Below are 16,603 nucleotides of genomic sequence, written 5' to 3'. Positions count from 1 at the left end.
GGTTTAGTCGTTGGTTTTGCAGTTCTTGGTGGTTGGGTCAGGTCTGGGTGTTTGTCATTGGTCTTATCCAAAAGCCTGGCGGAAGAGCTCTGTTTTGCCTTGATCTCTTAGGTGAGCTCATTCCACCAGGTTGGGACTGCGGAGGAGAAGGCTCTGGCTCTAGTTTAGGCCAGACAGATTTCTTTGGGGCCAGGGACTACCAGGTTGTTGAATGACCAGAACCAATGGGATGAAAGTAATGCAAAAGAAATTCCGTCTAAACATCCGGAAGAAGTTCCTCACTGTTAGAGCGGTTCCTCAGTGGCACAGACTTCCTCGGGAGGTGGTGGGTTCTCGATCTTTGGAAATTTTTAAGCAGAGGCTGGGTAGCCATCTGATGGAGAGGCTGATTCTGTGAAGGCTCAAGGGGTTGGCAGGTGACAGTGGATGAGCTTGAGGGTTGTGAGTGTCCTGCATGGTGCAGGGGGTTGGACTAGATGACCCAGGAGATCCCTTCCAACTCTATGATTCTATGATACTATGACTTCAATATTAGAAAGCATTTCTGACAGTGAGGGCTCTTTGTAGATGGAATAGGCTGCCTCCGAGGGTGGTGGAGTCTCCATCAATTAAAGTTTTTAGGAGGCGATTACATAAGTACCTGTCAGGAGTGTATAATTTTTAAGTCCCTGAGAAGGTGTGGGGCAAAACTGGATGTCCTTTTGTGGTCTCTTCCAGATCTGTGTGAGTCTGATTAGTTTCCCAAGTGAAATGTCGACAGGTATAAATCCCATTTTGTTCTTTGTTTTGACAGAGCTGTTGGCTAAACTTGTTTCGAGAAATTCTTACAAGCGTAAAAAAAAATTGCATGCACTTTGGCCTGAGCATCTTGGCTAAGTTCCCTCTTCAGAGTGTGAAATTCTGACAAGGGATCTCCTGACAAGGACTGGAAGTAGAAAATTTGTGGCAGGAACATTAAAGAGGATTGTTTGTGATTACCATCCAGTTTTGCGACTTTCTGTTTTCCTGAAAACAATTTCCTGCTTCTTCTCCTCTCCTCTCCTGTGTCTCAGGGCTTTCTTGAGTCCTTCGGGACATTTTGAAGGAAAGACATTCACATCAGTTTGCCACGAAATAGTCGATCTCTGCAGGCACAGAGGAGATCAAGAAATGCTTTAAAAATATTTAGGTGGTTAGAGTAGGGGAACCAAAAACTTTGGGTATCTGTGGGAACGTTTGATTTGACACTTTGAGATTCCCATTTTCCCTTCCCAAAGTGTGAGTGTGATATGTGAGCATGGTCTGTTAATCCCAAGAATAACTTCTTTCTTAAAGAGTGTTCAGTATCATTGTATACGGCACTGGTCAGACCACACCTGGAGTCCTGTGTGCAGTTCTGGAGGCCTCACTTCAAGGAGGACGTAGATAAAATTGAAAGGGTACAGAGGAGAGCGACGAGGATGATCTGGGGCCAAGGGACCAAGCCCTATGAAGATAGGTTGAGGGACTTGGGAATGTTCAGCCTGGAGAAAAGGAGGTTGAGAGGGGACATGAAAACCCTCTTTAAGTATTTGATAGGTTGTCACTTGGAGGAGGGCAGGAAGCTGTTCCCGTTGGCTGCAGAGGAAAGGACATGCAGTAATGGGTTTAAACTTCAAGTACAACGATATAGGCTAGATATCAGGAAAAAGTTTTTCACAGTCAGAGTAGTTCAGCAGTGGAATAGGCTGCCTAAGGAGGTGGTGAGCTCCCCCTCACTGGCAGTCTTCAAGCAAAGGTTGGATACACACTTTTCTTGGATGCTTTAGGATGCTTTGGGCTGATCCTGCGTAGAGCAGGGGGTTGGACTAGATGGCCTGTATGGCCCCTTCCAACTCTATGATTCTAGGATTCTATCAGTCATGGTGTTTTAGCTGATTTCCACGCCTCTTTACCTCTTCATTCATTCAGTCTGTTCTGGAGGCAAGCAGGGAGGAAGTGCTCAAAGGAACAGGAAGGAACAGGAAGTCTCCAAAAGAGTCAATCAGGATGTTGGAGGAGATTATTTGAAAACAAATATCAAGAAGTTGTTATTTTAACTAGACTAAATACACATCTCCTCCAATGACCCCTGTTGGATATTCTTCATATGCTTTTGAATCCAACTAGCTAATTCCAACTAGCCTCCATGATTTGATGCACAGGGATAAGGAAGCGTCTTGCATTAGTGGGGGAGAAGCACAAATGTAGCCGTCAAGTAGAACATACCCAGCACTGAGAAAAGCGAATTTCCCCTCCTCCACACAGGACTCATTTGGCATCTGTTCATCCTCTTGGACTGAGGCCAGCGAATCAAACAGAATTCTCCTTGTAATTATATCCTTAATGAAAACAACTTATAGTCTCAGTGGCCCAGATTGGGAAAGGCTGGCGTTTAGGGCGTTGGATGCCGATACAGTCGGGGATAGGCAGTTGGCAAATGCAAAAATAAGCCTGGAAACGGGTAAATTACGAGTGAGGAGGTGTGTAAGGGGTACCACTGGGACAAGCCATGCTTTGGTGCAGCCACAGTAAGATCTTTTAAGGCAGGGGTAGTCAACCTGTGGTCCTCCAGATGTACATGGACTACAATCCCCATGAGCCCCTGCCAGCATTTGCTGGCAGGGGCTCATGGGAATTGTAGTCCACGGACATCTGGAGGACCACAGGTTGACTACCCCTGTTTTAAGGCATGGGGTTTAGGATTAGGAAGGTCTGTGGCTGAGTGGAACAGCTTCTGCTTTGCATGCAGTCCCCATTGTTTGCAGTTAAAAAGGAGCAGGCACTACATGATGTGAAAGACCTTCACCTGAGACCTTGGAGAACCATGCTAGGGGGCATCTCTGCTTTGCAAGCAGAAAGTCACAGGTTCAATCCCTGGTCTCTGCTGTTAAAAAGGAGCAAGGCAGTACATGATGTGAAAGACCTTCACCCGAGACCACGGAAGGAATACGTCGCAGTGGCAGAATCTCTGCTTTGCATGCCAAAGGTCACAGGTTCAGTCCCTGGTTTCAGCGATGAAAATGGGCCAGGGAGTAGGTGAGTTAAAAGACAAACTGGAGCGTGTCCAGAGGAGGGCAACAAAGATGGTGAGGGGTTTGGAGACCAAGATGTAGGAAGAAAGGTTGGGGGAGTTTGGTCTGTTCAGCCTGGAGAGGAGATGACTGAGAGGGGATCTGAGAACCATCTTCAAGTATTTAAAAGGCTGCCATATAGAGGATGGAGCACAGATCTTCTCTCTTGCCCCAGAGGGACGGACCAGAACCAATGGGATGAAATTAATGCAAAAAAAAAAATTCCGTCTATACCTCTGGAAGAAGTTTCTGACAGTTAGAGCAGTTCCTCAGTGGAACAGGCTTCCTCGGGAGGTGGTGGGTTCTCTATGTTTGGAGATTTTTAAGCAGAGCCTGGAGAGCCATCTGATGGAGAGGCTGATTCTGTGAAGGTTCAAGGGGGTGGCAGGTGACAGTGGATGAGCAATAGGGTTGTGAGTGTCCTGCACAGTGCAGGGGGTTGGACTAGATGACCCAGGAGATCCCTTCCAACTCTATGATTCTATTATTTTGCCTGTTACCTAGGAGAACCGCATCCAATCTGAGTAAACAATATTGACCTTAATGCAACAATCACCTGATGTGAATCCATTAGCACCTTAGAAACCATTAACTTTCCAGGGGATGCCTATATATGGAGTAATCTGACGCCCAAACCGAACCAAACTCACGGTCATTTTACTCTGTTCTTTCAAATCCAGAGTCTTGTGGTCTCAATTCTGCTGCCTCCTGGCTTCCCGGAAGGTCGGAAGCATTCATAAGCCATTTGGTGCCACTGCAGCAGCAGGAGTAATCCTGAAATCTCATGCCAAATGTTGCCAGAGGGGGAGGGCAATTGCATTCACACTGTGGTTTCAGGTATAGCCTTGTGCAGTTGGATGGTTGGCCCCCTTGAATGTCTTTGTCCTAACTGGGCCGCAAGCCGAGCTTTGTAAACAAAGTCTCTCCAGAGCTGAGCTTCACCAAGCCAGTCTTGCTTTGTTCTGGAAGTCGTTTTGGCACCGTTTAAGAACATGAGGTGGCCTTTTTTCACAGTCAGAGTAGTTCAGCAGTGGAATAGGCTGCCTAAGGAGGTGGTGAGCTCCCCCTCCCTGGCAGTCTTCAAGCAAAGGTTGGATACACACTTTTCTTGGATGCTTTAGGATGCTTAGGGCTGATCCTGCGTTGAGCAGGGGGTTGGACTAGATGGCCTGTATGGCCCCTTCCAACACTATGATTCTGTGATTCTGTGATTCAAATGGGTTTAAACTTCAAGTACAACGATATAGGCTAGATATCAGGAAAACAATTTTCACAGTCAGAGTAGTTCAGCAGTGGAATAGGCTGCCTAAGGAGGTGGTGAGCTCCCCCTCACTGGCAGTCTTCAAGCAAAGGTTGGATACACACTTTTCTTGGATGCTTTAGGATGCTTAGGGCTGATCCTGCGTTGAGCAGGGGGTTGGACTAGATGGCCCGTATGGCCCCTCCAACTCTATGATTCTATGATTCTTTTGCATGATATATTTGTTGAGTCGTATTTTATTACTTTTCGGCTTGGTAGAAAGTAAGGTTGACAGTGTTCTGTTTGCTGCTTCTTCAAGGGCTGAGGGCTTTCACGGCAGGATTCCGTGTGTCTTTGGGGGATCTCACTGTGTTAAATGACAGCTACTCCCAAGTAATAGAGGGTTCTAACTTTACTCAGTGTTTTCAGTAAAAGGAACAGCCTGGGTTGTTGTTGAATTGGCAGGGATCAGTTTTAATCAGCAAGGATTGGTGGGATTTATTTATCTTCTGTTCCACCGTATATTTCTGGTAAGGCCTTGGAGGAGAAGCGTGTCTCATGGATTAAGCTCCACTCAGCGCTTAACACCCGCTCAGGGCGGCTGTCCCGCCCCTGAGTGCCTCCTCCTCCAACCGGCTTGCCTGTCTGTCCAGCGGCCAGCCAATCACCTTCCACCCACCACCCCTGACCACCCCCTCCTCCTTCCACTTCCCTCTGAGGCTCGGAGGCTGCAGATCCATGCTGCATGAGAGCTGCCCCTGCTGGTGAGTTCCCTAACGGCTGCCTGCAGCCTTGCCAGGTCCTGGGGGGAGGGAGAGGCCGTCTGCAGAGTTCTTCCACCCACCTGCCAATCTAACACCCGTTGCATTCCTGAATGCAACAGATTTGGTCCCTAGTTTATAATATCATATTGTACATGTGTATATTGCCCTGTTCCGAATAACCTGGTTTAGTCAGACCTCAGGGGCTAAGCAGAGTTGTGTGTTTTATCTTTTATGTGTTTGTGTGCATGTGTGAGCGAGATCGCCTTCAGTTAATTAGTTATTTGTTAAGAAGAAGAGTTGGCTTTTATACCCTGCTTTTCACGACCCGAAGGAGTCTCAAAGCGGCTTACAGTCGCCTTCCCTTCCTCTCCCCTGAACAGACACCCTGTGAGGTTAGTGGGGCTGAGAGAGCTCCAAGAGAAACTGTGAGAACGTCTCTAACAAGACTTTAACTAGCCTAAGGTCGGTCAGCTGGCTGCATGTCGAACTGTGGGGAATCAAACCCAGCTCTCTCCAGATTAGAGGCCGCCACTCCAAATCGCTACACCACACTCTAACTCGCTACACCACACTGGTGTACACTAAAGCTAGTGGTCTACTCTGGTCACCTCAGATCTCAAAAGGTAAGCAGGGTTTCTATATGGATGGGGAGCCACCACCAAGGAAGACTCTGCTGAGGAAAGCAATGGTAAACCATCTCTGCTTCTCACTTGCCATGAAAGGCCCATGCTGGGGTTAACATGAGCAGATTAGCCCTGTGATCCCACATAATGCCCCCTCCAGGGCTCTTTGCTCTGCAGGTATGAATTTACTGGTGGTCCTGGGCCCCCGGGACGTCTGCCTGGCCTTGACCTGGACCAGGGCCTTCTTGGTCCTGGCCCCAACGTGGTGGAATGAGCTCCTGGAAGACCTGAGGGCCCTGCCAGAAACGTCAACTTTCTGCAGGGCCTGCAAGACAGAGCTCTTCCGCCAGGCCTATGGTTGAGTCCGGGGTGGAGTCCCGGTGTTTTCATCAGAGGATCCCCCCCTTGATGTCCTCGGTGCCCTCAATGCCTATCAGATCTGGCTCCTCGCACCCAGCGGAAGATGGCTCGGCCCTCCGGCTGAACGGAGGACGGGATGGATATTAGACAAGCTGAGTGACATGTCGCCATCTATTTTACTATTCGCTATCGTGCTGTAAGGGGTGTTTTATGGGGTTTTATTGTATCTTTACTGTTTTTATCTTGTGTAAACCACCGCGAGACCAATGGAAATGGGGCAGTACAAAAATAAAAAAATAAATAACGCTAGGTTTTTATCCCCTCCCCTTTTTTTTTTTTTGCAATCAAGTTGCAGCCGGCTTAGCACTACCCTGTAGGGTTTAAAGAGATGTTCAGGGGTGGTTGGCCATTACCTGCGTCTCCTCTAGCAACCCTGGACTTCCTCAGGGGTCTCCCATCCAACCACCAACCAGGGCCGACCGTGCTTAGCTCCCGGGTCCTTATGAGATCAGGCTAGCCCAGGCGATCCAGGTTAGGACATCGGTAGATAAACAGAGCCTCTTGTGGCGCAGAGTGGTAAGGCAGCCGTCTGAAAGCTTTGCCCATGAGGCTGGGAGTTCAATCCCAGCAGCCGGCTCAAGGTTGACTCAGCCTTCCATCCTTCTGAGGTCGGTAAAATGAGTCTCCAGCTTGCTGGGAGGTAAACGGTGATGACTGGGGAAGGCACTGGCAAACCACCCCGTATTGAGTCTGCCAAGAAAACGCTAGAGGGCGTCACCCCAAGGGTCAGACATGACCCAGTGCTTGTACAGGGGATACCTTTACCTTTACCTTTAGATAAGAGTGGCTTTTAAAAAAAGACCATAAAAGATTTGTCTTTCCAATTTGCCTCGTCTATCGCTGCTCTTCCCCTCACCCCTCCGTTCCTGCAGCTATTGTCCCCGGACCAAATGGGTTGCCTGCTGCCAAAGTTTGAGGAATAATTGGAAGCTAAGCTTTGGACGTGGCGGGGGTCCCGCTGATTAATCAGCCGCCCGTCCTTTCACCCTGTACCCTTGATTATCTCTCCTCCCGAGAAGGTCTAAAAATAAGGCCCATAGAAAATCAGAAATCAATTTCTGGCTCGTGACATTCGTCGTCTATATAATTCTTATTGTATCCCACTTGCAGCGAGGGCTGGCCTTTGCAGAAGAAGTTTTTGGGCTGGGGGGGGGGGAGATGGTTTGCCCATAATCTTCTTGTCTCGTTCCCTGCTGAGAGAGCAGAGATTGCAGAGCGCGGTTAATTCCTCTCCCCCCCCCTCCTCCCCGTGCATAACTTCGTCCTGAGAGATAAAGGAAGGATTTGCTAATTTTGTGCGTGTGTGTGTAGCAAGGGCAATGCATTTATGCAGGCTGTGATCAGATCCCTCTGTAGATAGCAATTTGTCAGGAAACAGCCCGGAGCTGTTCCTCTTGTTTTGGAGCTGCGGAGTCCGTTTAAGCAAATGCGTTCCATGTGTGTGGAAACACTATAAATCGGGATTGAGTGTGGTTTCCATCATTCCGTTGGCACCCTTATTGGCCAAAGATAGCCTCTATTTCCTGTTCGCCCTCCCTGTTTTTGTCTGTTTCTACGCGTTCAAAATCGTGGGAGTTGCTAAGCTTGCTGTTTTATCTAATTGTTTTAAAATCTATTCCACTATATTTTTCTGGTAAGGCCCTGGAGGAGGAGCTGGTCTCATGGATTAAGTGCCACTCAGCGCTTAACACCCAGCCCCTGAGTGGCTCCTCCTCCAACCGGCTTGCCTGTCTGCCCAGCAGACAGCCAATCGTCTTCCGTCCCCCACCCCTGACCATCCCCTCCTCCTTCCACTTCCCTCCGAGGCTCGGAGGCTGCAGATCCCTGCTGTGTGAGAGCTGCCCCTGCTGGTGAGTTCCCTAACAGCTGCCTGCAGCCTTTCCAGGTCCTGGTGGTAGGGGGAGGCCATCCGCAGAGTTCTTCCACTCCACCCCCCTAATCTAGCACCCGTTTTATTCCTTAATGCAACCGGCATGGCCCCTAGTGTTACTATATATTTCTTGCCTTTCTCCTCTGTGGGGATCCATGGTGGCTGTGCATCACCCTCCTGTTTTAGCCTCACAACAACTCTGGGAGGTAGGTTAGGCTGAGAGTGCATGACTCACCCAAAGTCACCCAGCCAAATTGACCCAATAAATCAGGCTTTCTCAACCAAGGTTTCGTGAAACCCTAGAGCAGTGGTCCCCAACCCACACCGGGCCGCGGCTCCCTCTCCCCGCCCCCCCCCCCACAGTAAAAAACTTCCCAGGCTGCAAGCTTGTGGCCCGGGAAGCTTCTTACTGCGGGAGGAGGGGAGAGGGAATCAGGGCCGCGCCCCCGTGCATTGCGCACGCGCGGCCGAGCCACGCATGTGCACATGCGCCATGCGCGGTCGAAATCGCACATGCACGGCACTTTCGCGCATGCAGGTGCGCGGGCGGGCAGTTGCCCTGCCGGTCCCCAGCCTCAAAAAGGTTGGGGACCACTGCCCTAGAGTTTCTTAACCTCCCTTGGTTTCCCGCAGAGATGGGAGTTAATTATTCTTTTTTGTATATTTTTAAAATTTGTTAAAAATTTATTGGGCAAGATGACCAGGTATGGTCATGTCAACCGCCCCTCCCATCCCAAGATGTCCACTGATGGACCACCTGGAGGGGGTGGCAAGAGGAGGGACCAGGTGGACATGTACACAGCTGGCTGCATGTGGAGGAGCGGGAAATCACACCCTGTCCCCCAAATTAGAAGCCGCCGCTCTTCTAATCACTACACGAAGCTGGCTCTGTAAAGGTCGTCTTCCCTGGAAAACTGTGTTCTCTCCCCCTCCCACAATGCAGAAAAGCCAAAATAATGTACATCATTCTACATTTTTATATTTCATAGTGCCAATGTCTCCATTGGGCATAATACCTCTCCAGGTATTTCTGGCCAGGATGAAATGGGGGAAATCCTAATGCTTTATTTTTTCTCTTCGCCAGAAGTCCTGACTTAAGCACTGGAGGGATGCAAGTTGATTGCTCCCGGAACAGTAAAAATCTCACGCCACGCAATTTGTCTAATAAACCACCTCTTTAGTGGTAACTGGTTCGGCGGTTCGTTTTCGTTTCAGAGGGTAGCTCTGTAGGTCTGCAGTAGAAAGGCTAGATTTGAACCTGCTTGCACCTTAGGGACCAACGAGAATTTCTAGATGTGATCTTTGAACAGTTAGAGGTCCTTACATCAGCTGTGCATTATTTTATTATGCTCTGGAAAACACACACACTCACCCTGCTCAAAATGCTCAAGTTATTGTTCAGACAAGATGCACAATGCTTTGTGTGTGGTGTGTGTGTTGTACAGGAGGCAGACGTCTGACTCGATAATCTTGGTATGCACCTAAGCACTATAAAATCCCAAGAAAAGTTATGGTCCCATCATAAACAGAGATGCAACCTTCTTGTCCCATTGATTTCAGTGGAATTACAGGAGTGTAACTCATCTTCGGAGGGCACTGTTCGACTGAAGGTGAGTTTATGGGAAAGTATGTGAGAGAAGCCATGTTGGATCAGGCCAATGGCCCAACACTTTGTGTCACACAGGGGCCCAAACCCAGGTGTCATCAGGAGGTCTCCCAGTGGGGCCAGAACTCCAAAAGCCCTCCCACTGCCTCCCCCCAAGACCCAAGAATACAGAGCATCACTTCCCTAGACAGAGCGTTCCATCTGTACCTTGTGGCTAATAGCCATTGATGACCCTCTGCTCCATACGTTTATCCAATCCCCTCTTGAAACTGTGTACGCTTGTAGCAACCACCTCTTCCTATGACACAGCCCCTTTTAAATTTAAATGCAAGACTGAGAGCCCTTCAAATACACTCTAACTGCAGCTATCTAGTGGTCTCAAAAAATCCCAAATATTTTTGGGATTTCTTGGACAGCCAATTTCATATAACCCCCAAAAAAACCCTGAAAAACACATATAAGATACTTTCTGGGTATCTTTTGGGCTCAAATTGAACCACCGCACACTTCTGATGTCCATATAATTTCCGATGCCTGTTCATCTCATCTTGTTAGGTTATAAGACATTATGGGGAAACTGCTGCTAGATTTTAATTTACAGAGTGTCTAACACAGCCTTAGGAGCTGTAATTATTATTAATAATAATGTGACTCATGCTACTTTTATGTCACTGGAATTCCATCTTTGGCATAAAGCTTTTCTCTTCACATTCATCCCCTGAACTGGTGTATAGCCTATGTATAACTGCATTATTTCACCTCCCTGCTTTTATTAACTCTTACTTCCCCTCTTTCACTGTTGATTGTAAGCTTTTCAGGACAAAGTCTTCTCCTTTGGGTAACTCTGAAATATTACTGCTGACATGGAATTCCATTTTGAATTTCCAGAGTTTAGGGTACCACATATGCTATCTGAGTGGCAGGACCTGGGTCCTCCAGGGTGACTTGTGGTGAGTTTGATTGGCTCTGGACTCAGATAGTAATGCCTCCTGCTAGAACCATATCGATTAGCAGCTGAAAGGTGCCTGCTCCCCCACACAGCCCAAACGGCATCTTTTGGAATTGGGATAGGTCCTGGAGCATGGCAGAGGCTGTTTTCTCCACGTCTTCTAGTCAGACATGAACCTGCCAATGGCCTTTGGTCAAGTCAAGAGCTGGCACCGGCTGGTGACGTCGCAGAGTGATGACTTCATTGTGTCCCAGGGGGAGTCTTACTAGACATTTGGGAGAGGATACTCAGCTAGTCTCAAGGGACTGTTCCGTAACGTCTAGTTTTTACTTCAGATTTGTTAACATCTTTTCCTGGTGCTGGTCTGGAATGCCGTTTTGGAATGTGATGGGAGGGAAGAGAGCCAAAGACACCTCATCAGAATATTGGATCTTGGATAATCCATAAACCATAAGGTTGTAGATCAGAAACATTGTTATGGGATATTGTTTTTTAGTGGGAGAAAGTGTATATAACTCATTTAGGAGGGATACTTTCCAATTCCCTGAAGTTTTTCTGTTGGTTTTTACCTCTTGGAGTATCATTTACCGCAGTGTTACTAATGGGAATTGCAGATCGACATTCGGCAGATGACAGTAAGTGAGACCCTGGAGAGCTACTGCCAGTCTTAGTGGAAAATACTGCCCTCGGACCATTGGCTTGATTCAGTAGATGGCACGGGGAATGGGCCATGCTTCAGAGGTAGACGATCTACTCAGCATGCAGATGGTCGCAGGTTCAATCCTGTCATCTGCAGTTAAAAAGACCAGGTAGCAGGTGATGTGAAAGATCTCTGTCTGAGACCCTGGAAAGCCATGGGAGAGGCTTTCAGTGGGAGAGCCTCTGCTTAGCATGCAGAAGGTCCCAGGTTCAATCCCTGGCAACCCCAGTTAAAAGGACCAGGCAGTAGGTAATATGAAAGACTTCCACAGGACACCCTGTCTCTGCGTAGCAACCCTGGATCTCCTTGGTGGTCTCCCGTCCAAGTGCTAACCAGGGCCAACTCTGATTAGCTTCCAACATCTGATGGAATCAGGCTAGTCTTGAACATCCAGGTCACAGCACAAGACACACAGAGGTGGTTTGCCATTGGCTGCCTCTGTTCAGCAGTCTTCGACTTCCTAGTGGTCTCTCATCTAAACGCCGGCTGAGGATGACCTTGCTTAGCTTCCAAGTTCTGATGAGGCTGAGCTAACCTGGGCTTCGCTGATCAGGGCCCAGGAGCCAGAAAACACAGCTGCTGATCAATGCCCCCCTTGCAAACAAGCACTCAGCCCCTTGTGTGAATTCGTAATCTGCAGAGCTGCATCCCAAGTTCTCGTGACCTCACAAGTCTGGCCTCCGGAGAGCCAAACAGGCAATTAAAGAGTCAGTTTAGAGGACTCGGACAGATAAGTTTGGGGTTTTGTGTGTTTTTTTTTTTAAATTGGAGCACTCACCAATGATTCCCATCATTAGGGAGTCTTTTTCGATTCAGAGAAACATGCCCGTCTCTGGGCCTATGTTTCCCGTGCTGTGAAATCACTATTATTAAGGAGGCGAGAATTTGCTGTTAGGGACTTTTAACCACCGGAGACAATGGGTGCGGCGGAAACAAAAGGGTGTGTGTGTGTGTGTGTGTGTGTGTGTGTGTGTGTGTGTGTGTGTGTGTGTGCACATGCCGGAGGAAGCAGGCGTTAGTGATGCAAGGCGACTTTTAAATTAGCCTCCGGAATCCTGTCTTGTGTATGCAGTCTCAGCATGCGGCCTATTAGCGTGGAGGATATATCGGTTTATAGCGCTCTGCGATTCAAAGGGTACAAGTTGTGGCCTGAGGCGCAAACCACCAGCAGTTCTGTCTGCGGGCTGATATTGTGTTTCTGCCCTTCTGGCATTGACTTCGCCAGTAGGGCCTGTGATGGGTATTCTCCCGGTTTGATGGTTGGGGATAAAGCAGCGGGTTTAATGGGACAGACTTCCCCCCCCCCTTTCAAAGGAAGGATTTATTTATTTATTTATTTATTTTATTATATTTCTATACCGCCCTCCCCGGAGGCTCAGTTATGATTTGGTGAGGGCAGTATAGAAATTCAATCAATAACAATGGTGATAGGGGTAGTATTTATTATCCACCCTATCCCGTGGGATTCAGGGCAGATTACAGTAAGAGTAAAAACATATAATTTAATGTTGTTGTTGTTATGAAAAAACTAAGTCCCATGTGCTGTTTTCTACGTTTTATGCTGGCGAGATCTTAAAAGTTCTCTGGGTGAATAAGGTGAGAATGGCAATCCCGTAGATACGATGTTTAGATGGTACAAATACGATCCAAAAGGATCCTTTTGGATTATATTTGGATCATGACTACCCCAATGTAATTTTATTTCCATCTGCATGCTGCTAATTGCTCTTTTCTGGAGTAGCCATATAGTTGGATCCACACAAACCAGTCAAAGGGATGATGTCAGAATATCACATAGCCAATAGGATTCTGCTATATGCCAAGATCAGTGGTTTGTAGGGAGAACAGTTGAGAATAAGGGTGGTCTAACTGAGTAATTAACATTTGGTGCATACCTGAGAATGGACTTTTTCCATGGCAGCCCCACAATTATGGAACAACCTCTGCAGGGGGTGTGCCTGGCCCTTTCCCTTCCCATATTTAGGAAGCAACTGAAGATGGTTTTATCTAGGACCATGTTTGATCAAGTTCCTAGGAATCCTAAATTGTTACTTGATTTTTGTGTGTTTTAGTATGCATTTTATTTCTACTGTAAATTGTTTGGGGATCCGTAAGAAACAATGACAGCTAATGTTTTATTGAATGAATAAAAATAAAGAACAGTAAAGAATAATAAAATTAAAATAATAAAGAATAGTAAAGAGTGTCTCGCTCAGTGATGGCAAACCGGTTGGTAATCCCCAGCCCCAAGGAAACGCATCTGGCCTTGACCAAGGCCAGCCCGGTGGAATGAGCTCCCAGAGGACATCAGGGCCCTGATGGAGCTGACCCAGTTCCTCAGGGCCTGCAAGTCATAGAATCATAGAATCATAGAGTTGGAAGGGGCCATACAGGCCATCTAGTTCTGCAGTATTAGCCCTAAGCATCCTAAAGTCGGAGCTCTTCTGCCAGGCCTACAGTTGAGGCCAGTGTGGCTACCACGGAATAGACCTTCAAGGGCCTCCCCTGTTCTCTTGTTTGCTTGTAGCTCACTCCCTCACCCCCTTCTTAACTTGTAGGAAATTTTGTTAAGACACTTGGCTGCTAGTAACTTATAGCTGGTCTTACGGTTTTACGGTTTATGGCTTTTGCTTTTTTTAATTACAAATGTTATTGATTGCATTATATTGATGGTGTTACTTGTAGGTATTATTATTGCTCTAAACTGCCCCAAGACAAAAGGCTCGACTGGGGTGTTCTAGGAATGTAAATAATAAATGGCAGTCTTCAAGCAAAGGTTGGATACACACTTTTCTTGGATGCTTTAGGATGCTTTGGGCTGATCCTGCGTTGAGCAGGGGGTTGGACTAGATGGCCTGTATGGCCCCTTCCAACTCTATGATTCTATGATTCTATATGCTTAAGGCTGATCCTGCGTTGAGCAGGGGGTTGGACTAGATGGCCTGTATGGCCCCTTCCAACTCTATGATTCTATATGCTTAAGGCTGATCCTGCGTTGAGCAGGGGGTTGGACTAGATGGCCTGTGTGGCCCCTTCCAACTCTATGATTCTATGATTCTATATGCTTAAGGCTGATCCTGCGTTGAGCAGGGGGTTGGACTAGATGGCCTGTATGGCCCCTTCCAACTCTATGATTCTATATGCTTAAGGCTGATCCTGCGTTGAGCAGGGGGTTGGACTAGATGGCCTGTGTGGCCCCTTCCAACTCTATGATTCTATGATTCTATATGCTTAAGGCTGATCCTGCATTGAGCAGGGGGTTGGACTAGATGGCCTGTGTGGCCCCTTCCAACTCTATGATTCTGTGATTCTATATGCTTAAGGCTGATCCTGCGTTGAGCCAGGGGTTGGACTAGATGGCCTGTGTGGCCCCTTCCAACTCTATGATTCTATGATTCTATATGCTTAAGGCTGATCCTGCACTGAGCAGGAGGTTGGACTAGATGGCCTGTGTGGCCCCTTCCAACTCTATGATTCTGTGATTCTATGAAATAAATAAATTTGTATTTCTTTCCCACTCTGTCCACAATGGATTTTGAACGGTCTGGGAGAACAGTGAGACTTTTTTTTTTAAACTTCTTGTGGGAGAAAAAAAAGAAAGAAGCCTAGTTGGTGATTCATCTCTCGTTTACTAAAAGCCGTTAAAACCGATACGCACCTATGCCCTCGTCTTGTTTTTTGCGGAATACGTTGTGACCCTAAGGTAACTCGTTGATTCCCCCTTTCCAGGGCATTCTGATCTGATCGCCTCGCGGACCCCATTTCTTTGATGTTGAAGACACAGGCGAGAGGGCCATGGATGTGAAAGAGAGGAAGCCGTACCGCTCTTTGACCAGGCGGCGTGATGCCGAACGCCGCTACACCAGTTCCTCCGCGGAGAGCGAAGACAGCAAAATACCTCAGAAGTCCTACAGCTCCAGTGAGACTCTGAAGGCCTATGATCAGGACTCTCGGCTGACGTACGGCAATCGGGTGAAAGAGATGGTACACCAAGAGGTGGATGAGTACTGCCGGACAGGTCAGTTAGGGGGCTGGGGAAGGGGACAACGGTAGTAATTTCTTCCGGAGCTTTTTAGGACGCAACAAGATGAGGACGATCATTCCATGGAGGGAGCGAGCCTTAAGGCTCATTCCATCATTCCATGGAGGGAGAGAGCCAGTTTGGTGTAGTGGTTAGGAGTGCGGACTTCTAATCTGGCATGCCGGGTTCGATTCTGCACTCCCCCACATGCAGCCAGCTGGGTGACCTTGGGCTCGCCACAGCACAGATAAAGCTGTTCTGACCGAGCTGTGATATCAGGGCTCTCTCAGCCTCACCCACCCCACAGGGTGTCTGTTGTGGGGAGAGGAAAGGGAAGGTGACTGTAAACCGCTTTGAGCCTCCTTTGGGTAGGGAAAAGCGGCATATAAGAACCAACTCTTCTTCTTCTTCTTCTTCTTCTTCTTCTTAATATACTGTCATCCGAGAGGAGCAGGAGTTTGGATCCAAATGAAGTCCAAACTAGAAAATGTTTGATACAAGTTGGGTTTCCTCAACCAACCTCACAACATGGTTGTTACGGGGACAGAATATAGGATGGGGGGGAACAATGTGATACGTTGCTTTGGGTCCCTATGAAGGAGAAAAGTAAAATTTAAATTACGCAGAGAAAGAGAGAGGCAGACGGGGCTAGTGTACCAATGACGCAGTACCAATGCTAACTCTCCAGATTATCCAGTTGGATGCCTGAACATTTTTATTTATTTGTATTTATATCTATAGACCGCTTTTCCGTGGCTGCTTGGCGCTAGGGGGTGGGGGGTGGATTTGAATGAGAATGACCACTCCCCTGTAAGGAGGCTCACTGATTCCTCCGGTTTCATTCATCAAAGCCCCCCCCACCCCCCAATTCTCGCAGCCAGCTCCATCATATTGGCAGAACACAGGAGCGCCAACCGTCCCCTGCCTGTCCGTGCTGTCGGGAGCCGTAATCTGTCTTAGTTAATTAAAAAGGCGTGAGGTTCACCCCCAGATTCTCCGCCCTTCGCATACCAGACCAAAGCTCTGAAAAAAAAAGGACGACTATTACGGGGTATATTCTTCGCATCGAACGATTTTCTTCCCGGCCTTTTTATTTAGGATTTTTCACCACATCCCCTTTGTCTGATGCCTCCTGCCGCTTCACGGGGCGCTAACAGAGTTAAGCAGAGGTCTCCCCAGGTGTAGAGAGGGAAAAGAAGAGTTTAGACAGCCAAAGCTGCTTGTGGGGAGCGGCGAATCCTCTGCACCTGCGTTCCTGCAAAAGCCCTTACCTGCGGGAAGCGGCTTTGTGGTGTGCCAGCTCATCCACAGGTGTGACCTACATACCAGCAGCAGCTTA

General features: G+C 48.0%; 1 protein-coding gene across 14 annotated transcripts in view; it reads left to right on the top strand.

The window, feature by feature from the left end:
- TENM4 (teneurin transmembrane protein 4) overlaps positions 1–16,603 on the top strand; it is a 1,513,397-nt gene that overhangs the window by 1,077,543 nt on the left and 419,251 nt on the right. For all 14 annotated transcript variants that reach the window (XM_077341303.1, XM_077341304.1, XM_077341305.1 and 11 more), the window contains one exon: positions 14,973–15,261. In XM_077341303.1, coding sequence (XP_077197418.1) covers positions 15,039–15,261 — 223 coding nt within the window. In that variant the 5' untranslated portion in view covers positions 14,973–15,038. The remainder of the gene's footprint in view (positions 1–14,972; positions 15,262–16,603) is intronic.

This window comes from Paroedura picta, chromosome 6, assembly GCF_049243985.1.
Source record: "Paroedura picta isolate Pp20150507F chromosome 6, Ppicta_v3.0, whole genome shotgun sequence".
In the NCBI taxonomy this organism is placed as follows: domain Eukaryota; kingdom Metazoa; phylum Chordata; class Lepidosauria; order Squamata; family Gekkonidae; genus Paroedura; species Paroedura picta.
The sequence above is the reverse complement of the archived record's forward strand: the minus strand, read 5'-3'. Positions and strand labels throughout refer to the sequence as shown.